The sequence below is a fragment of the Rhamphochromis sp. 'chilingali' genome, assembly GCF_963969265.1.
Source record: "Rhamphochromis sp. 'chilingali' genome assembly, chromosome: 1".
In the NCBI taxonomy this organism is placed as follows: Eukaryota; Metazoa; Chordata; class Actinopteri; order Cichliformes; family Cichlidae; genus Rhamphochromis; species Rhamphochromis sp. 'chilingali'.
The window spans coordinates 5,101,715-5,129,253 of NC_137929.1; the positions used below are offsets into that span (position 1 = coordinate 5,101,715).

Below are 27,539 nucleotides of genomic sequence, written 5' to 3' on the forward strand. Positions count from 1 at the left end.
GAATTACAGATGATGTGGCAGTTTATACTGGGAGCTGGTAGTGATGTTACTGGCTTGAACTGGGTGGAGGACGCACTAATATGGAGGTATGTGGTTTGCTGGGACTCTAGCAGCGTGCTAGTGAGCACAGGTGATATGTCTTCAGACTCTAGGCAACATATTGTTTTTGATATACTTCATTTACTGTATAGAATCAAACACAGAGGGATAGAAGTGGATTTCTTATGGCTCCCTGTGAATATCGGTGTTGATGCAATGAACAGGACGATAAGTTTAAAAAGGTGCAGCAAGAAGAAGTCGTGCAGGTTTGACTATAAAATACAGTGAAAGTGAGGTGAAGAGTATAATGAAGGTAAAGATGAAGGACGAGTGGCAGGCACACTGGGACAGAGACGGGAAAGGCAGATATTATTATACAGAAAACAGTCGTGTAGAAGAAGCTGCAGCAGAGACCAGGATGGAATCTGGAGAGTCAGAGTTGGTCACACAGGCTTGAATAGCACACTTAAAAAGGTAAACATGACACAGGAAGTGTGACTTCTGTGGACCAGAGGAGACGTTTGACGGGTTGTTAGCGTCGTCAGGATGCTGGATGGAAACGCTGTGCCTGATAGGATGATTACAGGCTGGACTTTGTCTTCCTGTTACAGATGGATCCAGGCCCTGGATGACTGCTGGACACACATGACCCACACTAGGCTGCCTTCATCCATCCTTTCCTCCTTCACTGAGACTCAGAGTCAGCATGTATGTATTTATCAGTGATTTGAATCCTTTCATTACAGAGTGAAGTTAAAGTAGACGTGTGAACACACTAATAAACACAAAGGGACACAACTACTACTCCATGATGTAAAGCTGAAGTATGACACAGCTTTATGAACCTCCTGTTATCCTGGTAGACGAGTACAGCAATAAATCTTTTACTTGAACATCTTCTGGCTCCAATAAGCTTTGAAATGTGACCATGAAGTTAGAGACACACTGACTGAAACCCACAGCTGTGACTGTGGATCACATCCACACACAGTGTAGCTGCTGTCTCTGTGTGAGCCTTTGCACTGCTGCTCGCAGCACCGTTATATCACTCAGCGCTCGCTGCTGTTATTGAATCCACTTTTTACTGTCCGTGCAATCAAGCTCCTCTGCAGAGCTAGAAAATATCTTCGAACCAGTTTATGTGTTAGGGGATCCTTTGCAGCTGTGACTGTTGCCTCTGTTTTTGTCCTTTGGTTCCTGGGAGCCTTTTACATTTCCATCAGCAACAAATATCTGAACAGGCTTTATTGTAGGAAATACAGGATTAAATAGTTGTCATTATTTATTAGATGTTGTTAAAGATGATCAGATGTTTGTTTAGTTTAATGCTGTGGCTTCAGTCAGCATCACTGTGCTGTATAGTTTTATTTTTCTCATCCTTCTGTTAAAGTTGCTGAATAAAAGCTGGTTGGTCTGCACCTCACCTCTGCCTCGAGCCTCCTTCTTTAAAGCAGCAGAGGCTCTTCATTCAGGTATCACAGCTCGAGTTGTTCTGCAGGAGACCCAGAGTACTGTCCTTGGTCCATAATGACATTAACTTTGATTCATGTCAACATGAAGCCTGAACGTCTGTGATGAACACACTATCAGCATCACTGACATGTTTCATCATTTAAAAACACTTCGTGTCACTGTGGTGGTTACAGTGACATCATGCAGTTTGTGCTTTGACCTCCAGAGGGCGACAAATCAGCACAGACAGAGAGCTCCATTCAAACTTTGCTGCCATCAGGAATAATTCTTCAAATATAATCATCAGTGTTTGAGCAGTTATGATATCAGGGACAATCTAGACATGTGTGACAATACTGAACATGTCACATGACACACCTCAAACATCATGTGATCCACTCTCAGTCTGCACTTTCATTCATGACTTCATGAATTTATGATCAGTTTACTCCTGAAATATTCAAATGCTGCAGGGTGAAGAACAACAAAGTGCTGACACATGTTTGTGTTTCAAACAGGAAAACCAGCAGAAATAAATCATCTTTGGACAACATGACAGAGATTAGTGAGTTTCCAACTTGCACTTGAATGCAGCACAGACAGATTCTGATGTTCGTGGTTGTAAACGTGTCCTCAAACGCCGCTCTGACTCTTTCCTTCCTGCTCAAAGTTCCTCTTTTCTGAACTTGGTGTTTGTGCCTGACGCTGATCGTCTCCGTGTGGAGCTCCGTGTGAAGGTAACGTTAGCAGTGTGTAATGTTTCCTGGCTAACATCAGCTGTGTGCAGCTCAGTTCCAGCACAAATCTGCCGCTCCATAGTTCACGGTAACGGACTCATGAGGTCGACCGTTAAACGCTCTCCCGCCTTTTTGTCTGTGTGCGCGGATGTGTACGTTTTTGTTACCACTGTCATCTCATCAATAGACTATTTGTAAAAGATCTCTGTTCATAGTTTAGTTGGATTTTAAAACTCTGTAGTTGGACAGTTTTATTTTGGACTGATGCTAAAATTCTTGCTGATTGTTTCTGTCGAGGTTTTGTACTTGACATCCCCCATTTTGGATGTGATGAGCTGTAGAGAGTGCGTCCAAAAAGAGAAACCAGAAAGAGAACCTGTTTTATTAATAACCTCTTGCAAATAGAAGAATATGAAAAAAACAACAGCAAATAGGATAAAAACTTTAAATCACTTGAATTTCTAAAATCACCATCATCTGTTAACACAAATTTGATCATTTCAAATTTTTGTTTTCATTTTCTCTTCCCAGTTACTTCTTTCTCATTCTCTTCATTCTCCTTGTCACCTTACGTCTCACTCCTTAACTGAAGTTATAGTTCTAACATAAGAAGTCCCACCAACGTCCTTTATTTAATCTCTGTGTTGTCACAGTTATTATCATCAGATCAGACATGAGACCCAGACAACAAGATAAGTTTACAAGCTAACATCATGTCAGCTAACATTAGACGATAGCATCATAAACTTTAAATTACTTTGCCTCTGATCAACAGTTTGATTACATTCTCACATCACAGGTTTATTTGCTAAGTGTGAGTCCGCCCACATTAGATCCACTTTTCAGCAGGTGGAATAATTTGTAGTATATAGGTAATACATCAACAATGCTGCCGTGGCTAAGTTAAGAATATTTAAAATGTCATTTCCAAAACTTGCATATGATCTGCAATTTGTAGCAGATCTACTGACTGTCACAGAGCAGCTGGAGCAGTCTCGAATGCAGGTCAGTCCACTGCTGCCCCCTGTGGCCAAGTGCCATAGCTACTGCTGGATGAACTCGTGACACATCTGCACCTGTTTCTATGAACACATTGAGTCTGAGTGGCTGCACTTACACTGGTGCATTCAACATATTGAAAGATGGCAGCAATGTGGATTGTAAAGACTCAAACCAACCATTGAGCAAAGACAGCAGGATCACTTGTTTCTGTTTGTTATACAGCCAGATTTACTCGTGACACACATGTGCAGCTGCTTTATCACCTATTCTGAATTTGTTTCAAGCACAATACATTTGTTACACATGTTGGGATATTGTGTTTGTTTTAAATGTTATATACCTGTGTGGTATGTGACTTGTGTTGCCATGACGCCAGGTCTCTCTTGGAAATGAGATTTTTAATCTCAATGAGATTTTTTTTTTACCTGGATAAATAAAGAACTAATTTGTAACTTTCAGTGTTTTCCGGTCTTCCAAAAGAAAAAAAACCTTCAACTACATGACATGCAGTTGTGTATTTGTTTTCACCTTATCATACACTTGAAGTTTTACAAATCACCACTTCTTTAGTGAATATCATTTCAGTCTCAGACAACCTCGTTTCTCTTACAGAGGTTGAATGCACCTTCTGCGGATGGCGGTACCACACAGTGTGCGTGGACTTCCCCTGCACAGAAGGCAACTACAAATGCTGTGAATGCTAAATAAACAGAAACAAATGATCCCTGTTGTCTTTGCTTGATGATTGGTTTGAGTCTTGACAATCCACATTGCTGGCGTTGCATCTTTCAATGCCAGCAATGGCAGGTATCAGTGCTCAAACCTTTTGTGTTTGTTTCCAACAAGTTGCCCACCTCGGGAAACAAAAATGTGTTCTTTTACTTGTCAGATGAACATATGAGACACTTTGACTCTTCAGTGCAGTGTGGAGCCTAACAAAGATCTGTTTTGTGTCCCAGCTGATCAGCAGGAGGAGGAGAGTCTGACGGAGCAGCAGAGGAACATTTTCAGCTACTTGGACTCAGCTCAGCCACTACAGAGGAAACAATGAGCTCAACACAGAAGGTGACAGACAGAGCAGGACCATATGACCAAAGATATTTATCACCATATACATTTGAACATTTGCCATAACGATGTAGCTGACGATATAATTGACACCAGACAAAATACTTTACAGCTGCACAACTTTATTAAAAACCCATCAATGTATTTTCACTGAAACAAGCAGCTGTTGTTTATGTGCATTAAAGTTATATAAAAATGTAACAGTGCAAATGAAAATTGCTCGCTGACAGTTTAACCAAAAGGCGTTTCCAGTGGAAACTGGCCGACACATCCTGAGCATAACCATGTATAATATCCACTAAACTTCAGAAGAGGTTATACAGTCGTGGCCAAAAGGTTTGAGAATTGCATAAATATTGGAACCTGGAGAAGTTGCTGCTTAAGTTTTTATAATAGCATTTTGCCTGCACTCCAGAATGTTATGAGGAGTAATCAGATGAACTGCATCGTCCTTCTTTGCCATGAAAACGAACTTAATCCCCAAAACGCCTTACCACTGCATAGGGCTGCCACAAACGATTATTTTGATAGTCGACTAGTCACCGATTATTTTTGCGATTAGTCGACTAATCAGATCATCATCCATTGGACGTAAAACGTACAGCTTATTGCACCAGCAGCATCTGCTCTTATATAACTATCATTAGCTTACAGCTTTAAGTGTTTAAGGTATGTGCTAACTAAAAATAAAGACAAGATGGTAGTTTATTAAATTTTAATTAAATGTGCAGATTGTTTTGGTGAAGTTTAATAAACTCAGCCGAATTACTCAGGAACAAATAAAATACTGAAAAAAGCCAAACAATAACATTTTTAAGTTTATCTAAGTGACTTATATATCATGTTTAACCTGAGTAGGGCGGTGGGTTTGAAAACGATCTGCCGGGAGTCCGGTGCTCTCATGGCCCCCGGCTAGCTATCGAGCTAGTGGGTAACAGACTTCTCCGAAAACGTCGGAGCGCTTTTGAAAATATGTGGTGTCTTGATAAACTGAGCCGATATTTGAGGTTTACACAGCTACATTCTCGCCTGAAAATATGTTAAACGTTTATTTTGTGACCCAGAAAGAATAATAAGAGTAATATTAAAACTAACTAGCTGCCGCTATTGTTGGAAACTGCGCTGGGCCGCGCTATGAATTCTGGGACAGAGCTTCTTCTTCTTCGGGGTTTAACGGCAGCTGGCATCCTTGTACATGCAGTGCTGCCATCTTCTGTTTCAATCCGTTATTACACTCTTAAATCCTGCTACTTATTCCTGCTTTTGGGATCTTACAAAGCTTCAAACGACGCGTCGACTATTAAATCAGTCGTCGACGATTTTGATAGTCGACGTAATCGTGACTAGTCGACTAATCGTGGCAGCCTTACCACTGCATTTCATTGCTGTCATCAAAGGACCGGCTGAGACCATTTCAGTGATCGTCTTCTTAACTCAGGTCAGAATGTTGGCGAGCACGAGGCTGGAGATCATCATGGCTGTATCCCGATTCAGGTTCTGCAGCTTTAAAGTCCTCAAGGGCCGCAGACTCAAAGACCGCTAAGGCCGAAGTGCGAGGCTCGTAGGTTCGTGAAATGGGACGTCTAACCTCCGTCGCGCTGCCCAGGTTGCCTAGCAACCATGATACTAACAGTTATTTATATATATATATTTATATTATTTCTGAGAGTGTATCATGTAACACTATAGATCAACTTAGCTCAGAATATATAAAGCATATAAACAGTTACAGCAATATGATGCAACAAACACAGCAGCTACTGATCCAAAATACTCAAAGCTTCATAGAACTGAAACCAACATTTATTTTTAGCTCCATTCTGCTGCTGATACAGACTTTAGGTTTCTGAACATTAAACTTGTTGCTGCCTTTCATAGTGTGTAACTTGAAGGCCCTGAGTACTTTCTCCCACACTGGAAACACTGGGATGATCACATTATTTGAACATTACCTAATAAGACTGATTCAGCACAGACAGTTATGTTAAACTTTCCTAGCAGTCCTTCACAAACAGGGAACAGTCTGTCTATTCTCTCCATCTGTCAGCTGCTGCTGGCTCTTCCTCCTCCTCTTCCTCACACACTGCTGAGTTTGTCCTGGTGGATCATCAGGGCTGCAAAGCCTCACAGATGATGTGCAGCAGTGGCTCCCTCAGTCTGTCCTCACTCTGGACACTTGCAGTCGTCACACATGGAAATCAAATGTGTGATAAGCTGCAGGATTCAAACACAAGTGTAACTTATAAACACATGTTCATACTTTTATTCCACAATCAGAGAGAAAGAAACAGAGAGAGAGTGCAGGACAGACAGACAGGTGACAGTCTCAGGTGTACACACTGCTACACAACAGCACCAGAGAAGCAGGATTTAGTGTTTGTGTTATTACGAGTGCAAACAAGAAGAGTTCCCAGATGGTGCAGTGGACACATGTGTGACTGCTGTGATTAAAGCATCTTTCTTTCAGCTTAACGAGTGAACCGTCAGCTCGTTCAAACACACGTTAAAGTGCGTTTGGCTCGACACCAGCGAACAGAGGCAGCAATATAACACAGCTAACATTAACAGTGCAGTGGATCCTGCTTGTGCCGTGATGTTCAGGACTGCAAACCGAGCAGCATCACTGACTTTCAGCTTGTTGTGTTTGTGGATATATGACTGACTTTAATTATCCACAAAATCATCACATTCTCTGTAGGATTAAGGTCGACTATTGAACGGCGTATATTTTAAAGGCTTTAAAAGCAAGTTAACGCTGAAAGTACAAACATCACTAATGTCACATAACTGTGCCGACAAGGCATAGCTATGGCTATGAAATGCTCTTTGTGTATCACTTCTTCATTATGAAAGATGTCATTAATGCACTAGTAATGTCTCATCTGGAGTATTGTTCAATCATTTGGTCAGCAGCTAATAAGACAGATCTTAACAGACTTCAGTTAGTCCAGAATAAGGCGTCCAGATTAGTGTGAAGATGTTCATACTATACTAATATTGATCAAATGCATAATAACCTTTCTTGGCTTCCTGTACAGGCTAAAATATTCTATGGCTTACTTGTAGTTCTAAAGAAAGCAATTCTGTTAAACACACCACATTTATTCTGCTCAGCTGCATATCCAGATGAAATACATCATCATATTACACAGTTTTCAACAAGCTGCAATTTAGTTAATGCTCGAGTTAAAAGTAACGTTTTGTAAAACTGTTACATTTAGAGCAACTTTTAAGTGGAATAAGTTGCCTTAAAAAATTAGAGAATTATTCAAAACTTCAATGAGCACTTAAAAGCCGATTTACAGAGCTTTTAGTTGTTGTAAATATTGTAAGACATGATTTGTTTTTGAAATTTGTGTAATGTGCCTCAATGTTATTGATATTATTATTATTATTATTATTGATTGCTTATATTTGAACAATTGTGAAACCTCACTGTGGATGTAAGAGTGAAATTATGTGGATATCTTGAATCCACTTTATTGTGTAATATTTTATGTGAGTATTTGACGGAAGACGAGCAACATCTGTTGTGGAAGCTAACGGGGTTCCTTTAGAATAAACAAACATAGGATTTATTATCACTGAATAATTCTGCATAAATCTATACAAATTATAGAAATATGTAATAGGAAACAACAAAATAATCTAAATTATAAAATAATGTGTGTGTGTGTGTGTGTGTGTGCATGATTTTAGTGTTTGAACAGTCATGAATTATCTTTAACAGCAGGTTGGATGTAATGTGTTAGAACTACCAGCAGGTGGGGATAAGAGACCTTTAAGGTGTTTGGTGCCACGCTCCACCTTCAGGTTTAAAACTAGTGTTAATGGAGTTTGAAGGTTGAGTTTGTTCCACGACTGCATTTCACTCACTGCCTCTGTTTGTATCTCTGTCACTGCAGGACCAACATGGAGCCAGAAGTCAGCGCTCTCAGGAGGCCGACAAACCTCACAGAAGAAAGGGAGAGAAAAAACACACCTGTGACGAGTGTGGGAAGGGTTTTACTGTGAGGGCTAAACTAAAACAGCATCAGGTCATCCACACTGGAGAGAGACCGTTCAGCTGTGACTTGTGTGGAAAGTCTTTTTCCTGGAAGGGTTACCTAAAAACACACCAACTCATCCACAGTGGAGTTAAAGCGTACAGCTGTGATCAGTGTGGCAGAGCTTTTACTCACAGTAGCAGCTTACAGAGGCATCTAGTTACCCACTCTGGAATTAAGGCATACAGCTGTGACATCTGTGGAAAAACTTTCAGCCGGAGAGGGAACCGAAATACACACCTACGCATTCACACCAGACATGATGTGTACTGCTGTGAACAGTGTGGCAAAGAGTTTATAACTCACACAGACTTACAACAACACATGTTTACCCACACTGAGGAGAGACCTTATCAATGTGACCTGTGTGAGAAGACTTTTAAAGCTCCACGTCACCTGAGACGACACCAACAGATCCACACCAGAAAGAGACTCTACAAGTGCAGCTACTGTGAGGTATGTATTTATATTGTTATCTTGTCATTTTAGCCTGACTGTTTGGAACAACTCTGCTCATTAAACTGTGTTAGCATGTTAGCAATTCTACTGCATGGAAAAGCAGCTCTGAGTGATTATTCAGATTTTCCTTTCAGTTATGATTTTAGTATTACTGTAGTATTATGGTGGTAGTATTGTAGTTATTGCAGCCCAGTAAACTGAGTGTGTTAACTGAAACAGTCAAATGTAGTTGGACGTCTGCAGAGATGCTCTTTATTTCAGGCGACGTTCAGGATACAAATGTTGAAGGACTGACTTACACTGTCTTTGTGTCTTTGTTTAGAAGCAGAGCGACACAGATGGATCCAGTTCTCAACCCTGTCATCACTGTGGTGGTGGGAAAGACTTTCATTGTGACCTCTGTGGAAAAACTTTCAGTCAGCAAATTACCCTAAAAGTACATCAACGTAGACACACTGGAGACAAACTGAAATACTGCAAAGAATGTGGGAGAAGCTTCACCACACCAAGTGATTTAAAACAACATGAACTGATTCACAGTGGGGTTAAAAAGCACCTCTGTGATCAGTGTGGGTCATCCTTCACCACTGCAAGGGACCTTAAATCACACAAACGAGTCCACACAGGAGAGAAACCACACAAGTGCAGACACTGTGAGAGAAGCTTCTCACAGTCAGGTAATCGTAACATTCATGAACGTACACACATGGAAGGAAACTACAGCTGTGACCAGTGTGACAAGAGCTTCAGGAATCTCAGTTCATACTCTGCACACAAACGATCCCACGTTACTAATAAACTGTTTCACTGTTACCAATGTGCCCAAACATTCACCTCATTGTCTGCTCTGTGCAAACATCAGCGCGATCACTCAGGGCTGAAATCACTCCCATCACTGGATCACAGTGAATCTGAAGACACAGAAAGATCCTCTGGTTTCTGTGTCAGACTCAAAAAGCTTGAGATCAGGCTCCACAGAGTTCAGATAGAATCATTTAAACTTGTGTTGAACTGAACTGGTTGCTGGGCTGAACTTCTACATAATACAGATCTACATGGGATCTTCTTTTCTGTTGTTTTACTGAGTCAGTTTTGTCCTTTTTTCTCTGTCCTGGTTTTGCTCGTCTGTAAATGATTGAAACTCAGTCCAATAGTTTATTGTTCTCCAGCAAAACGTTTTGGAAACTCATGTTTAACCTTTAAAACTCTGACATGTTTTAGCACACAAGGCTTCATCGGGGAGTTCACTCATGATTGGACCATGAGAACAAAGGTTTTTAGTTCTTTCAAAGAGAGTCTTGGAGATGTTTGATGTTTCTGTTTTTCTGAAACCACCTGAAAGAAAAACTATTTTTCTTGCTTTATGTAGTGTGGAAGTTTTTAATGTTTCTTCATCTGTGATGTTCTTGAATGTGTTCACGTGAAGATGGTACAAATAAACTGTCCTTTCAGCTTTAGCTCCTAATTTATTCATTATTTATGGATGTAGCACAGCAGCCGTCTCTTGATTAACACATGGAGGGCTCGGGATCTGATGGTGTCGTCTCCCTAATTTGCCCACTCAGTAAATCTCACTCATGGCCAAGAAATTGAAATAAACCTTGTTTCCCTGCTGGATAGTGATCCACTGTAACTCTGCTCCTCCTTCCTGTTTAGGATTTCTGTGGCTGAAGTAAAATTCCCTCCATCCATCACTTATCCCAGCTAACCCAAAGTGAAATAAAGTTTTGCTGGTCTTAAAAAAGCATTACAATAATGGGCATTACCAATGCAAACTGAATGATACAGAAGATGAAAGAAGAGACTTTGATCAGTTAATAAAGCTCATGATCTGGATTCATTGTGGCTGCTACACAGATACTTCTGGGTCACTTCTCTCAGTTAGGAACCTTCCTCACCAAACTGACTGTTGGACCACACCCCTGGTTTCATGAGAAATTGTTTCAGCCATGATTTCTCTTCCTGTATTTCAGAGTAAAGACTGAAGTGACAAATGGAAGCATGTTTAAAAAACACAATGTGAGAGAGACGTTGAGGTCCTTAGAAGTTACCCTGGGTTTTTCTGTCACCCTGCTAGATGTTACACACCTTGTTATTGGACTGATTTCTACTGCTGGACTACTCCTGCGGAGAGTAACAATACTCTTACTAATTAGCTCCCTTTCACAGCTTTGGGGATATTTATTTTTGTGTTTGCAGCGCTGTGAGCCAGAACAGCGAGAGAAAAATCTGCAACAGCGACGAGCCGAATGCTTACGTGAATCGCAGCAGCTGCACATGTGCTACGCTGAATTAGAGGATATCTTTGCTCTGGATTTCTATTTCTACTCTTTCATTTCTATATGATTCTTCTTGCATCTAAAAAAAGATGATTCAATTTGCTAAATGTTGATGGCTCTTCGTGCTCAGGTGTAAATGAGACGTAATATTTGCTCTTGGTTTGGTTCTCCTGTACAGAACCTTGCAGTACAACAGAAACCTAAAAACATTATTTGTAGTTGTTATTCTTAGTTGTTCTGCTGCCTAAATACCACAGGGTCTGATTATGAAGTTATTGAGCTGCACATACTTTACGACCTGCTTAAGTTCGAGGTCACAGCGTCTGTAGAGCAGCTGGAACATAATGAAGTCTACAAGGTTAAAGTTTTCTCTTCAGTTATTGTTCTTTCTGCTGCTTGGTTTGATGGATCTGAGAGCTTTTGTTTTTATTATTGTTATTATAATTATCATTAATATTTTACTCTCTAGAAGCTTTAAAATAGTGTTTGTGTTTGAAAAAATTGATTTAAGAATTGAACAGAAACATCTGTCCTTCTGAAAATGGCCCAAAGGCACGGAGACAAAGTCAAAGGATGCAACCTGTAACTTTCTCTTCCTTCATGTCAGGACCATCATCCATGATTTATATAAAATGCATATAGCAACAGTAGCACTTTAGTTTGGACTTTATGATTTCTGTAACTGGAAAATATTATTTTGTTTAAAGACAGAAGTGACCGCATAGTTGCAACATCAAAGGGAAATATTAATTAATTAGCATCAAGTATATTTGTTGCTTAAGCGTTTGCACTATAACTTAAGTAGGATTATAACTTTTAAGGAAGGAAAGATTTCAGATATTCAGTTCACTGCTTCAGTTATTTTATATGAAATTAAAACATTTACGTTGGTCAAATATGATGCTCTAAATCAAATAAAAGTTTGAAAATAAATGATGTATTTTTAAATGCTGCAACTAATGTTCACAAAAAGTAACTATAATTAAAACCAGTTAAACAAAATCAAATGTTTGAATCATGCTTAACCAAATGCCAGGCTGGAGAGCTGAACCTAAAGTATACGTAGAAAGATTTCAACATGTGAGCAGTTTTTAATGTTTTTATCACATATAAATGTCACAGCAGTGGGTCCTGGCCCAATGCTTTGTGTTTTTGGTTTTCTTTGACTCTTGTTTTTCTTGGTTTTTGTTCTTCTTATTTATCAGGCTCTCAGTAATCTTAGTTCTCCCTCCCTCAGTGTTCATTTCAGCCTGTGTTTAGTTTCTGTTCCCGTGTCCCACGTTTCATCGTTTCATGTCGAGTCAGCCCTGTCTCTCTGTTTCCTGTGTCTCCCCAGTCAGCCCCGCCTCCCTCGGGCACTCATGTGTGATACAGAGTAATAAACCTGACTACATTTACTGCACTCTCTTTATTACCTGTTACTTTAAAATTCATACACTAATTATGTCTGCCCATCTCTCTAATGTGAAGGTCAAAGGTCAACATCCCAGTGACATAAGAATAATCCCAAAGGGGCAAAGGCAGCGGTTAATTTAGCACATTTAGCATTAAGGGTACAGCAAGGATATACTTTTACTTATTGTGGCAGGGGTGTGGTCTCTGGCCTGCTGCAGTGGAGGCTGGTGGCGGGACGTTGGACGGCACAGGTGAGGGTGATGGAGCTCATGACTCTCCCCTTTATAGTGACGGAGGAGACTGGCGTGGGGCAAGCGTGTAGTGGAGGAAGCCAAGGAGAGAGCTGGTTTCTGGCTACAAAGAAACCAGAAAAGATTGCTCGTGGTCAAATGTCAAAGGAGCTTGCAAAGAAAAGCGTCTGGACTTCTTTAAGTTACTTGAAGACGTTTCACCTCTCATCCGAGAAGCTTCTTCAGTTCTAAGGTCAAATGGTGGAGAGTCCCAGATATAAACCTAGTGGGAGTGACCCCCCACAGAGGGACATATGTGCATGTATGCAGGCAAAGACCTGCAGTTAAAAAAAAGCGCCCCTCGACAGCCAAACCCATCTGTTCTCTAATTGGATTGTTACATTGTTGATTGACATGACATTGACCAATCAGATGAAAGGAAGAAAAATAGGGTCAAAATCCGTACTTGTAACTTGCAGGGGTTTTTTTTCTAAGTCCACACACAAATCTTTTATACACATACAAATCTTTTTTACAAGTACAAAATATTTATGACCACATTTTGAGCCCATACGAGAACAACTGAGATCATTTGTCCACAACACGAGGTTAGTTATTAATATACCGTATTTTCACGACCATAAGACGCACTGTACTAAAAGGCGCAGTCTCAGTTATGTGTGCCATTACTGTATTTAACACACACATAAGGCGCACTGGACCATAGGGCGCATACAAGTACCGTATGAGTATTTAAAAATAAAGCGGGAGCAAACCTGAGTTCGGTACCTTACTCACATTTCTATTGCCGGTAATCGTCATCATCAACAACACACAAGCATACAAGTGTGCGTATTTAAAACTAAAGCAGGAGCAAAACAAAGTTTGGTACTCACATTTTTATCATCAAACCCATCGAAGTCCTCATCCTCTGTGTCTGAATTGAACAGCTGCGCTAAATCTCCATCAAACATGCCAGGTTCACTGTCTTCACCGTCAGAGTCACTTTCCGTGCCGTGCGGCTCCTCGGAAATGATGCCGGCTTTTGCGAAAGCTCGAACAACAGTGCCAGCAGACATGTTAGCCCAAGCATCTACAATCCATTGGCAAATTGTGGCGTAACTCTCCCGGCGCTGCCTTCCACTCTTGGTGAAACTGTGGTCTCCATCGGTCATCCATCGCTGGATGTGTTTGTCGCCGATGTGTTTGCTGCAGTAGGAGCGGAAGATGGCCAGCTTTTCCTTATAATCCGCTGGAAGTTGCTGCGCTACCGTAGTCCTGGTCCGGATGGAAAAATGGCACCGTTTCATAAAAAGTGAAAGTGAAACTGCTTTTAGCCGAATGGTGACCGTCGAAACGCTTCTCCCGCTCGTTCTTTGCTCGATGATCGCTGTCAGGGGTTTAGACATCTGTTCACAAGTAAGAGAAATAAGACACTGCAGACCGACTCAGAGTTTAAGAACGTGTACACGGGTGAATGCCTCTGAGAAGACAGACACAACGAGTACAGGCTGCTTGCTTTATTTATAGTTCAAAATGGATTACATAGCACTTCCTCTTTTAACGGAAAGGGGAGAGCTCAGGCATTGTCTTAGCTATCTAACCTCTGCACACAAACTGAAAAATAACGACACAGCAGTATTCATGCTTATCTGACATCACAGACACTGAAGTAAAGAATGCATGTATATCCTGTCTTGTCAAACATCTCAAACACTGAAGTAAGGAATGCATTGTGTTTTGTTTAACAATAGGCTTGGTTATGTGAAAATATATGAACACTAGAAAATAAAACACACTTGATTATATTGTATTTCATAAAAATCCTCTATCATTCCCTCCTGTTGTTAATATTTTTCACAGGTTTAATCAATGCATAGTCACTTGTTAGTCACATTTTCAACTTGCATGTCATTTGGTGAAAACATACATGATCATCAGTTAAAATTCATCTTCTTCAAGTTCAATCTCTGCTTGTGGTTCGTATTGGGGTAGGGAGACATATGCTAGTAGTTTTGTGGTGAACATATTGTTTACCATTCTGTGGACACAGGGCAATATGCATGTTGAGAATAAGCAAAGGAGTATGAGCAGTACTCCAACGAGTACTAGTCCTTTCATGAGCAACGTCTTCCATGACCCACTAAGAAGCCATGTGAGCCAGTCCTCTTCACCAGTGATGTAGTCCTGTCGTTGAGCTTGACTCAGTTGTCGCAGCACGTCCAGTGCGTCAGTCATATTGTTGGAGTGCACATTATCAGGAATGTATGTGCAGCAAGTCGTGTTGAAGAGCACACATAAGCCTCCTTTCTCGGCTAGTATCACGTCCAATGCGACTCGGTGTTGCATTATTGTGATGCGCACTGCATCGATTTCTTCATTCTGAGCCTTGTTGATCTTTGTTGAAGCATTCAGAAACAGTCCAAAACGGTAGTCGAGTGTCTCTATCCTGAGCATGTTTTTGGCATTTCCTGCCCACGGGAATAGAGAAAGCATTACTTTTTGTCCTTTGGTCCATGTTTGAATTCGTCTGGTACGTCAGTTCCCCAGATTGAGTCGTGAGGTTGCACGTCTCTAGTGCTCCTCTTGCGTCTCGTCTGATGTGGTTCATCAAGCCTCGGGGCCTCCAGGATCCTCGCCGGGATCTTCTGCAAAGGAAGCAAAACACCTTTTCCTGCACCTCCCTAACTTATCCTATTTGGGACTCTTTAATCAAAAGCATGATCCTAATTATGTTCTTAACTTATTGACTTGTATTTATATATATTCTTCAACGTTACTCATCCCTTTAAAACTCTTTAAGCGCTGGTTTCCCGTCCGGTTGCTCGCTATCATCAACATCCTGTACACGAATTGTCGCTGCTGCAAGTGCCTCTACTCTAATCTTAAGTCACCTTTTTAACCAGAAAATCATTATAAGCGCCTATTCTACTAAAAGATCCAAAAGAAAACAACCTCTTTAATCCTTTAACCTTAACATAAAAATAACAGTTTCAGTTTTACCATATCCAAATGATCAACAAACCCCCAAACATAATCACGCATAATAAGAACCAAAAAAGTCCTAAAATGATCCTAAATTATTAAACAATTAAATTATTAAACCCTAAATTCCCCCTTTATTTTGACACATGAAATGTGTCACAATACTATACAAAACTCAAAATGCTTAGTTTTTCCCCACTCATGCTCCAATCTATGTCATAAAAATAAACTTGAAACAGAACAATTATCAGTCATGTGTTTCTCCAATTAATGGTAACATGAGTTACATCAAAAATGTTTCCCCTTTAACATTTGGCATTCTCCCAACAATATACTATAATCCCATAATCTAACCCCAGTCAACAAAACAGAAATTTTCTCTGGTAAAAGCCAATTGTTTGTCCACATTTATGCATCCTCACTCACCCAGCCACACATTCACTCACATGCAGTCACACCATATATTTGCTAATAGTGGAGCTTCCCGCACGATCAGATTCTCCACCCTCAGCAAAATGAGCTCATTCATTTTTTTTTTATTTTCCATAGGAAAATATTTCTTTATGCTTTTGGACTGGATTGACTCGCATAAAATCCTACAATTTTGGACAGGGACTTACGACCTGATCAGTCCCCACAGGTAGCTTTCTCCTCAGCCAATTGTAATCTGGAAAGCCCCCCTTTTATTTGCTCTCCCCGAGAATTTGTCAGCGCTGTTGCAGGCCTGCTTAGAACAGAAATGAGAAAAAATAGAGCTGATTATTAGCTCACAAAACACAAAACAAAATCACCTGACAGGTTTCCTTTAAGTGCACTGTTACAAACTAATGGGCCCAATCCTAGACATGTCCATGTTTCCTAAAACTCCCTCTATTAAAACAAAAACAACAACAACCCAAACCTTACTGACAGAATCAACCCATCACCACAACAACCTTAAACACACAAGTTTTGCCACCACATAATCTCACCCCCTCAATACACCGAAAGTCTCATTAAAACCACACAATTTGCACACAAAAATCACCCCCTTTAACATACTTAAATTCAGCATAAAACCCCTTTACGACAACATATAATCACTAAACTATAAATTTCCTACCCAACTCTGCACTTCTCTTGTCTGCTATGCTTCCTCTTCTGAAAGCCTCAGTCACACACACACACAGGAAGCTCCTCCGTCACCACTCACTTCAGCTAATTTGCATACTGAGTCATCTCTCAATGAGTTGCTGTAACAACAGAAACATATGTTTAAACATTACCACCTTATTAAATTATTTTATTTCTTTCTACAGTGATCACTACTGTTGATCACTTAGTCCCAGAGCACTCCTAAGTCACTCTTTTAAAACTACTTTAATCACTTTTTGTTTTCATAACTCACTTTGTCATATAGCTTCTTTGAGTTCCTCAATTTCAAACTCAAATGTATTTTATGTTTGTGTATGTGAATTTGCATATGTTGCTTTTCCAGTGTGTCAGACTCCTTCATAATTTTGCCTTTAAACAGTCAATTTTCTCCTTCCCAAATTTACTAACCCAAATTTTGATTTCCCACCTTAAATAGCAGCATTCCTTGTCCTCAGCCAGAAGTTAGGGCTCCACTTGCCACTTTCCACCTCCGCCTTAGCCCAGCGGCTTTACCCTTGAGGTCCCGTCTTCTTCACTTCATCTCACCCGTGAGTCTGAGCTCACAGGGACTGAGTGAGGCCGAGTAATCGTGACTGTGCCTGCCTTAGGTTGTCCCAGGGTTTCGAGGTGGGATCTTACCCGTCATGGGCTATCCAGCCTTCCATACTCGCCTAATACGGGGGCCAAGTGGGCAGGGGAGGGAACACACTGGCTCTGGAAATTAAAGGAGTGTAAGCTGCTTCCTTCATTGCATCTTATATTAAACTATCCCACTTCTGATTCTTTCCTAGAATAATTTCACATATGGCACTTTGTGTATGTGTGTTTTCTATTCATTAATGTAATTGTCAGTTATTTTTTCTCTTCATTTTACTTTTTTATCTGTTTGTTTGTGACGTTCTACTTTAGTTCTACTAAACCTTGATGTAAAAACAATACACCCTCTTTTGACGCACATACTCTGCAGTTTGCCTACGCACGCACTTCTCTCTCAGACTTCCTCTTTTCACACACCGCCTTGCACTCACCCTACTATCAACTTTCATAGTGTTATTATTATTTATTATTTTGTACCCGTCACACCCAATCCCTCAAGTATCGGCACAAATTTGTTTCCAAACCAACAAAATAATCAAAAAACAAAAACATACATGAGTCAGGACACAAAAAGACAAAGAAAAATGTTGCCAGAAACAAAGCAGAAGTGTGAGGGGAAACTGAGCTCACAGACAGCTGCATGTGTTGGCTTTTAATAGCATGCAGCCTCTGCTCTAAAAAACCAATAAATAAAAAATAAAAGAAAATGTGTAACATGCTCATCAACTTAGCGGTGTCCACACATTTAATTCAGCTTCATAATCCTGTAGGTTTAGTTATTATCTACAGGGTTTGGCTTATTAGTTGTTATTATAGATGTGCTCTGTATCTCAGTAATATTTATCTAGGATAAATGACAGGTTTTCAAGCAGGTTAAGTGCCTCTATGCACCTAATTGGTTTAGATATTGCCTTTATTTTCTTCATCTCATATGTCATTATACTGAGTTTGAGCAAACCTTAAGCTTGGTGCAGACTACTTCATAACAATTGTCCATCTCACATCATACTGACTAGGATACTTCTTGTCAATATTAATTTTATATCATTATTAATATCATCATCTTTTTCTCTCTATATAGTAACAATAGTATATTACAATATTTTACTAGTGTATATCACTATACTACTACTGAGACAATTTAATAGTTAGGATCATCTTACTCAGCAAACAGATAATTTATAGTTCATCCAATCTGTACAATTTGCTTCATCTCTGAACAGGTTTGTGCCTACTTTTAGACTGGTCTTCTGTTTGCCTCATCTCAGATCCAACCTTCAGTCACATGCATTCTCTCTGTTGCATGTCGAACCAAGTAGTTTATTATTATATTTTATTTTGTATCCATCAAGGACGTGAATGAGCTGCAGTCTCACCCACCTCCAGGATGGAAACATTTATCTTTTCACACACTTTCCTTGGCTGTACAATGATACAGCCTTAATCTACCTTATGCATCTCTCTTTTTTTTTTTTTTTTTTTTTTAGAAAAGGTCTTCATATGAATGATTTCCTTTTATTTATTTCATACAATCTGGGCATGATGGGTCATAAATGCACTGATTTTTGCAGCCACGGCCACTATCTCTATGTGACATAAAAAGGGGATCGGTTAGATGCTGTTTTGTCACATGTCCTGAGGCTGATTTCACAATTATAGTGTTTTTTGAAAATGTTACATTTGGGACTTCTACAGTTAAAACAGTTTTACAAGCTCCTGTGTCTCAAAACATTTTTTTTTAACGGCACACCTTTCACATATACTACAACTGTTGGTTTGACTTCTGACCCTAGCAGCAGTTGTTCTATATTGTAAACTTCCGCTTCATCTGTTTCACTTCCTTCCTCTCCACGTCTTCTACGTCTGTCATCATCACTTTGAAAAGATGCCATTCTGCTAGACGTTTTGCTTTTTTCTTCTGACTTTTTTCCACATATAGCTCTTTTTGCAAAGCGGTTTTTAAAGCATTTATTAAATCAGGGGTGCATTTGCCTTGCCAAGCTGGACAATATATTTTATTTTGTATTTCTCCACCTTTTTGCACTGACTATTCCTGCATTTGAACAGTTTTTTTCTAACCACTCTTCATCTGCTGTTAATTTTACTTTAGTTTTAGAGTTACCCATTTTAAACTAATTACGTCAGAACTGTGACACCTTCTCTGGCACAAAGGAGCGGGCAGGTGATCAATAACAGCCTTCTACTTTCTCACTATTTGAGAAAGCGGTTATTGATTTTACGTGATGACGCACAACCTTAGTTTCCCACTCCAGCCAGTTCGTGAGTGTACACAGGAAAACAGCTTGAGAAGGGTTCGACCGCGTATTGGGTCGTAAATGACAACTCACTTCTCTTTGTTAACACAAACAGAGCGCGCTTTTATAATTTTTATTGAGACTTTCCGTATTTTTATTGTGCAACCTTCTAACTGTTCCGTTGCAGCCACTCCCAGAGCGACCGGAACTCGTTCCGTTACAGCTGCTTTCCCAAAGCAACCGGAACTTTTAATAGCGATTTCTAGAATTTCGCTCTTGCCTGTTGTCTCTTAAATCCCTTCTGGATTGAGATCTGTCGGCGCTAACCAGGTTTACACACTATTTTAAAGGAAAATCTCAATATCAACGTATTTTAGCGCTAGATGGAATGCAGTGTTTCATATTCACCTTACTGTGGCGCTGCGTTTTGGATCCGGCACATCTGGTCCTGGCGTCGTGGGGCCTCGCTGACCAGAGATCGAATTCACGCTCCCGGATTTTCCTTTTTACTGTGCACAGATTTTTTCCAGCGCAGGCAACACGACGTCAGAATCCGATGAAAACCGTCTGTGGACAACTAGACGTTAAAAATAACAGTTAGTTATCCGGCTACGAAGGACCAATTAAATGTCAGGGGTTTAGACATCTGTTCACAAGTAAGAGAAATAAGACACTGCAGACCGACTCAGAGTTTAAGAACGTGTAAACGGGTGAATGCCTCTGAGAAGACAGACACAACGAGTACAGGCTGCTTGCTTTATTTATAGTTCAAAATGGATTACATAGCACTTCCTCTTTTAACGGAAAGGGGAGAGCTCAGGCATTGTCTTAGCTATCTAACCTCTGCACACAAACTGAAAAATAACGACACAGCAGTATTCATGCTTATCTGACATCACAGACACTGAAGTAAAGAATGCATGTATATCCTGTCTTGTCAAACATCTCAAACACTGAAGTAAGGAATGCATTGTGTTTTGTTTAACAATAGGCTTGGTTATGTGAAAATATATGAACACTAGAAAATAAAACACACTTGATTATATTGTATTTCATAAAAATCCTCTATCAATCGCCTTATGTCCGCGGAAACTCAGCTGCGTATTCTTGACCTGTCGGAGCTTGTTTTCCAGCTTCCTCTACTTGCGAACCATCGATTCATTAAATTAACCTTAAATTCTCTCGCCGCTGCTCGATTTCCATGTTCCTCCGCGTAGCTGATGGCCTTCAGTTTAAACTGTGCTTCGTAAGCGTGTCTCTTTGCCATTTTCAGGGTTGTTAAAACAACGATGTCCTGCATAACGCACATACCTGTTCTTTTATACAGGTATGTGCGATTGTCCCGGTATATACGATCAACGCCCACACTTCACCCTTTAACGTTCTCATGGTGTTCTCTACTACGTCCTCCTTACAACACATAGGGGGCACTGCGCTATAGGGCGCGCCGTACTTTTTGAAGAAAATCTAAGACTTTTAAGTGCGCCTTATGGTCGTGAAAATACGGTACTGCAACAACATGGCAACAGAGCAGCTGCAGAGAATTCAACATTAATGAATCGATGTCCACAACCTGCTGCACAACCTGCAGCAGGTTGTGGCCTGATGTGTTTGTAAGAGTTTCACTTTCAGGAGGAGAAGATTTAAACGAGTCACACAAATGTGAACTACAATGTCTGTGACACACAATTTATGCAAACTGCAGTAAATCTGACCTGAAGAAATCCAGTCTTCTGCCTGTCGTGGTTGTGACAGCTGCTCGTAGGAGAGTTTGTTTGTAGGAGGTGGAGATGTTCTCAGATCAAGTGCGTAATCGTCTCTTTGTGTAGACGCTAAAAGCTGTGAGCCAAAACTCTCTGCTCTGAAACTCTTCACTCAGTCCTCACGCTGAGAGTTTAGAGGCTGAACTTCTTGTTCCTCCATAACACTTTTCATGAAACAGCAGAAATGAGCTTGTGTTTCTCAGCAGTGCGCACACAGAGAGCCGATCCTCTCTGCTCAGTCTGAACAAATCAAAGTGAAACGTCAGTGAAAACACAGCTGCTGATCAAACTGTGTCAGATTAATGCCTCAATGTTTCACTGTGACGTTAAAAAATACATAAAAATGATTTAAAGAAGTAGGAGGCAGATTTTCACAATAAGAGCACTTTGTTTTTAATATAGCTGTCGAAATTAACGCGTTAATTGCGATAATTAAATTTTGGAATTAATTACGTTAGAATATTTAACTATTTAGCGCAACACGCAGATAAAAAAAAAAAAAAAAAGTCGCTCCCATAATTCCACTTGATTTGTTTACATACATACATTCGCGCTGTCTTCTCTGCATCTTTCCCCTTTTCCTCTGGTAGAGTCGGACTCATCCAGAGGAAACATTCCTGTTTACCCTCAACTTTCTCAAGATGTTTGTCCACTGAAAATGGAGAAGCAGGAACAGGATGGCCTTCTGGATGGGGAATTCAAATACAAGAAGAACATAGATGGGACAATAAACAAACGCGTTGTAATTTGCACTCACTGTAGTAAAGAGTTTCAATTTCACCGTTCAAATTCTACCTTAAAATACCACCTTAATGCCAAACACGCGTTTGTCGGGGCAGCAGCTTCACCCGGCCTGCGTCAGACCACTCTTAGTGAACGCAGGCCACTCGGTAAGTCTTCTTTGGACAAACTGACCGACAATATAGCCAAATGGATAGCAAAGGACTGTAGACCACTAAGCATTGTGGAGGACAAGGGCTTTGCGGATGTTTTAAAGGTTGCATCTCAGGACGCGTCCTACAAGCCCCCAGCGAGAAGCACAATAACAATTCGAATCCACGAACTGTATGAAACGGAGAAAAAGAAAAAAGAAGAGGCTTTAGTTCACACAGAATGCGTGGCTCTGACAGGAGACCACTGGACATCATTGAGTAATAACAATTACCTGGGAGTTACTGCGCATTTAATCACTGAAGCCTGGGGTCTGACATCCTTTGCGCTGACTATAATGAAAACGGAAGAGCGGCACTTTGCGGAGGCTTGTGCAGAGCAGTTCCAGACTGTTGCTCGCAGGTGGAGAATTGAGGAGAAGGTGACAACAGTAGGCACGGACAGTGCGCGCAATATGATCGCTGCGGCTCGCATCATGCCATTCAATCACATGCTGTGTACCGCGCACATTCTACAGAGATGCATCACAGTGAGTCTCGCAGACAGTGGCTTTGTCACTGCGCTGGCCAAATGCCGCAAAATTGTTGGCCATTTTAAGCACAGCCCAGCAAACACAGCAGAGCTGAACGCAGAGCAGGTGTCACTGGGGCGCAAGCAGGAGCCGTTGGCCCAGGACGTGCCTACGCGCTGGAACTCCACGCTGGAGATGGTGAAGCGCTTGATCCGCAACCAAACTGCAGTAACCGCGACTCTGGATAAACAAAAGCATAAACTTGTCCTCCTGACGCCTCCAGAGTGGGACAAACTTCAGAGACTGGAGACACTTCTAGAGCCCTGCAGGTGAGCCTGTCATTGTGACCATAATTGTAGGTTTAGATTAAATGTATCAAACATACATCTTAAATCAGTTTTGTTATTATGAAAATGTCTTAATACCTAGTAATAAAAAGCTTTTTTTAATTTGCTGTCTTATCTGTGTGTGTGTGTGTGTGTGTGTGTGTGTGTGTGTGTGTGTGTGTGTGTGTGTGTGTGTGTGTGTGTGTATTCCACTGCAGATATGTGACTGAACTGCTGGGAGGAGAGGCCTACGTCTCCTGCTCTGTAGTTCTACCAGCCTTCTGCCACCTGCGCCGTGTCATGGAAGTAACTGATGAGGACCCTGCATATGTGGTGAGGTTTAAAGAGAAGTTTAAGGAAGACCTTGCTTCCCGCCAGGAACATACCAACTATGCATGGCTCCAGATCGCAACTGCACTGGACCCACGTTTTAAAGACCTACGCAGTGTGCCCAAGACTGACAGAGAAGCAGTGTGGACCACACTGGCAGGCATGCTGCATGAAGACTCTCCTAGAAGATCACACACTGCAGAAGAAGGTCCAGCCAAGAAGAGGCTGAGCCTGGTGCAGATGGACTCTGACTCTGACTCTGAGTCAGAGGAGGAGGTACAGCAGGACAGAGCCATACAGCGCTACAGAGCAGAGCCCTGCACTGCCTTAGAGGACTGTCCCTTACAGTGGTGGGCAGCTCATGCAGGAACCCACAGCCAGCTGGCCCGCCTTGCTCGCAGATACCTGGCCACTCCTGCCTCCACAGTGCCCTGTGAGAGGCTGTTCTCTGTAGCAGGGCACATTGTGAACAAGAAGAGGTCTGCTCTGCACTCAGAGAACGTGGACAAGTTGGTTTGTCTCAGCAACTGGCTGAAGGATGAGTAGACCAGAGGACCGTGTGTTTAGAGCTTGTTCTATGGTTGAATGTGATTTAAACAATACTTTTCACTGTTGTTCATATTTTTTTGCACTAATCTACCTTACCCAAAAGGATGATTGGAGATTTTTTCTATTTTGCCTGTTGAATTAGGCCTATGTTCTGTGAACTTGAAGATGTATATGGATAAAACAATGTGCTAGATTTAAACGGGTGGAAAACATTCAGTAAAAATCCCTCACAATTATTTGAAGCCCTGTTCTGCTTGTACTGTTTGTACTCACAATTAATAATAAATAAAACAAACAAGTGTGTTAAAAACCACTATCTGTCCCGATTTTTACACATATATACACACATATACACATATATTTCGAGTTGCGATTAATCAATTTTTAGGCTGTGATTAATTCGCTTCCAGCACAACACCCAGCCTACGTCAGACCACGCTGAGTGAACGCAGGCCACTCAGCGTGGTCTTAGCATTAAATAACACTAACAAGTGTGTAAAAATCCGTTATCTGTCCGTATGTTTGCACACATTTTGGTCATATTTCGAGTTGCAATTAATCATGATTAATTGATTTTTAGGCTGTGATTAATCTGATTAAAAATTTTAATCATTTGACAGCCCTAGTTTTTAATTCAGTTAATGTCAAACTGTCATCAACACCTCTGTGTTGTCTCCGTCTCTGAGCAGATTCAGGCATTACTCAAATAATAAAGGCTTTCTTTCACTATTATACTTTTCATTAGTCTCCAGGTTGATGATTATAAACAGAATTATTAAAGTTTTTATCATTTCAGGCTGAAAATCAACATGAATTTGGTTCTAATCAAAGAAGCTCCTTTAATGTGTGTCATTAAAATCCTCACACAGACTTAAAAAGGCGACATTAACATTAAAATAAATGAAAGAAGCTTCAGCTGAGAGCTTCATGCAGTCATCATCAGCAGCTCATAGCAGTCACAGCTCTTTATTATGCAGCTTTGCAGGAATTAAAGTGGCTGAAGTGTCAGAGTTTGTGTGAGAAGCTGCTTCATGGACAGCTGTACACACGTCTTTATTATTTCTTCATAAATCAAACACACAGGTTTGTCTGCAGATGATTTAAAGTGTGTCGTTGTGCAGTTAAAGCTGTTTGTGTGACGCCCTGACCTCCTGTGAATGAAACAGCCAATCAGATCCATCAGAGAGAGAGCAGGAAGTGTTGTGTGTTTGTGACAGAACAAGGAAACAGTGATGATGATGAACATAAAGGTCCTCTGATGTTTCCTGTTACAGTAACGCTTGTTCATCTGTTGCTCTCCTACACTTTCCTATAAATAAAGGAGAAAAAGTCCGTTTAGTTTCATTTCCTACAGCTCAGAGTTACACTTCACATTCCTGCTGTCACATCAAAAAGCTTCACTTTGGTCCAACATCTACATGTTAACATGAAACACAGACAGACTCAGAACATCTGGAACATCTGCACTTTGACCCAAACTGTTATAGCAGGATATTTTCTGCATATTTCTTATGTTGGACCTGTTTGAACTGTAAACGACCTGTAATCATCTGTAAATGGTGTGAGACACACTGAGGCCACCTACAGGGCAGCTGGGGAACAGCAGGGATCTGAAATCATACGAGACGTTAGTGAGTGAGAAGAACAAACGGACTTAAGATGGGTCGAAGTGATCAAAGTTGATCTAAAACAGAAGATAAATCCACTGATTCTTTGTAAAGTTCATCTGCTGCTCACATGAATCCATGAAAGATTTATTTCACTGAATGTTTCTTCAAAGCTCATTTCAACCTGTTGAAGTCATGAATGAAAGTGCAGACTGAGAGTGGATCACATGATGTTTGAGGTGTGTCATGTGACATGTTCAGTATTGTCACACATGTCTAGATTGTCCCTGATATCATAACTGCTCAAACACTGATGATTATATTTGAAGAATTATTCCTGATGGCAGCAAAGTTTGAATGGAGCTCTCTGTCTGTGCTGATTTGTCGCCCTCTGGAGGTCAAAGCACAAACCTACAGGGCAGCTGGGGAACAGCAGGGATCTGAAATCATACGAGATGTTAGTGAGAAGAACAAACGGACTTAAGATGGCTCGAAGTGATCAAAGTTGATCTAAAACAGAAGATAAATCCAAAGCAGCATCAGATGAATGTTACCATTTCCAGTTACGGTGCCCTTCATCTAATATGGAAATGTGTTGGGTTTTTTTTGCCGTGTTGTTGTTCTTCCTATTGTGTTTAGGCCAGAGATGCTCTTCAAACAGCTGACAGACATGACCACATTACAAGAACATGGTGTGAGTCCGATTTGATATTCCAGTCAACGCTGAGAGACCTTAACCAGGAAGTCAGAGGTCAGCTGATGCTGCGAGCAGGAAGCGAACCAAGGGAAAGGTTCACTCTACTCAATCTCAAAGAAAATATGCTGGTATTTGTTGATGTTGATGGTACAATAAAAATATATAATATAATAAATAATAAAATATCATGTGATGATGAGATGTGTTGTTGGTGTTTGTATTTTCTGTAAATGTCTTTTTTAATGTAAATGCTTTGTTCCAGACGGACAGGGAATCAGTTGCTGTACGATGACATCATCTTGATGTTGACGAGGAGGGCGAGAAAAACTAGTTTTGTCCTGCAGATGGCGATCTTGCACCGTGTTCAGAGAGCCGACACTTTGATGGTGCTGCTCTACTCAGCTTACTTTAGCCTGGGTTGGACTCTATATGAGCAGCTTCCACTCTGGTTTCACTCTTAAACACACTTGTTTGATTTCACTTGTAAAAGTTGAAGAATAAATATTTTATTACAAAATGATTTGTTGATGCATTTTTTTAGGGTCAAATATCTTGTTTGATTTGAGGAATGAACTGTTAGGGTGGAAAAAGTGAATCAGGTTAAAATAGTGGTGCTTTATATCAGTGAAGATGTATAATGAAATTTAAAATGTTGATGATGGGTTGTAGTGGGCTTGTACTTACAAAACTGTCTCATTTTATTGGAACGATCCACAGTTGCATCCACTCACGGATGACATCTGACATCATTTGACATCTGGTCTGAACACGTTTGTACACAAGATGCCTCAGTTCTGGATGTTCCCACAGACTCCTCTGTGCACCTAAAGAAAAGGTCAAGGGTCAGCAGCACATGTAGTTGGGACAATTCTTCAGTCGCACAAACTACAAAATGATTTTCCTCCAATGACGACTTTTCACTTGCAGAAATGGTCCTGTGTGATTTCCAGGCTGTGATATAAAAACTAGTTCCTAATGGCAGCGACTCACTCAGTAAACATGTGTTTCCTTCACCAACCTCACACACAGATCCAATAAGATCAGGAAGTGGGCAGTATAGTACAATATGTGTTATTCTGTGCTGCACTGCCCAAACTAAAGATCTGCTGAAGTGTTGGAAATGATCCAGATGTTTATTTTGGACGATACAGCAGAAGATCAGACATGAAAGTGGAGATAACACAGAA

General features: G+C 40.7%; 1 protein-coding gene across 3 annotated transcripts; it reads left to right on the top strand.

Annotated features, from left to right (window-relative positions):
- Window positions 1–26,869, top strand: LOC308398382 (uncharacterized protein). 3 transcript variants are annotated; one of them, XM_080884957.1, is made up of 4 exons: window positions 1–747; window positions 3,843–4,295; window positions 8,204–8,800; window positions 9,126–10,433. In XM_080884957.1, the coding sequence occupies exons 2-4, from the start codon at window positions 4,278–4,280 to the stop codon at window positions 9,816–9,818; spliced, it is 1,308 nt and encodes a 435-aa protein (XP_080741083.1). In that variant the 5' UTR covers window positions 1–747; window positions 3,843–4,277; the 3' UTR covers window positions 9,819–10,433. The 3 variants fall into 3 exon arrangements, 2 of the variants coding, with proteins under 2 accessions (XP_080741083.1, XP_080741084.1); XM_080884958.1 differs by having other exon boundaries at window positions 4,190–4,295; XR_013971947.1 differs by lacking the exons at window positions 1–747; window positions 8,204–8,800; window positions 9,126–10,433 and adding an exon at window positions 26,295–26,869 and having other exon boundaries at window positions 2,701–4,295.
- Window positions 26,870–27,539: the final 670 nt, after the last annotated feature.

Bases quoted from the DNA above. Each gene is read 5' to 3' on its own strand.
- LOC308398382 (XM_080884957.1), top strand. The intron at 8,801-9,125 runs GTATGTATTTAT...GTCTTTGTTTAG, and splicing joins ACAAGTGCAGCTACTGTGAG to AAGCAGAGCGACACAGATGG.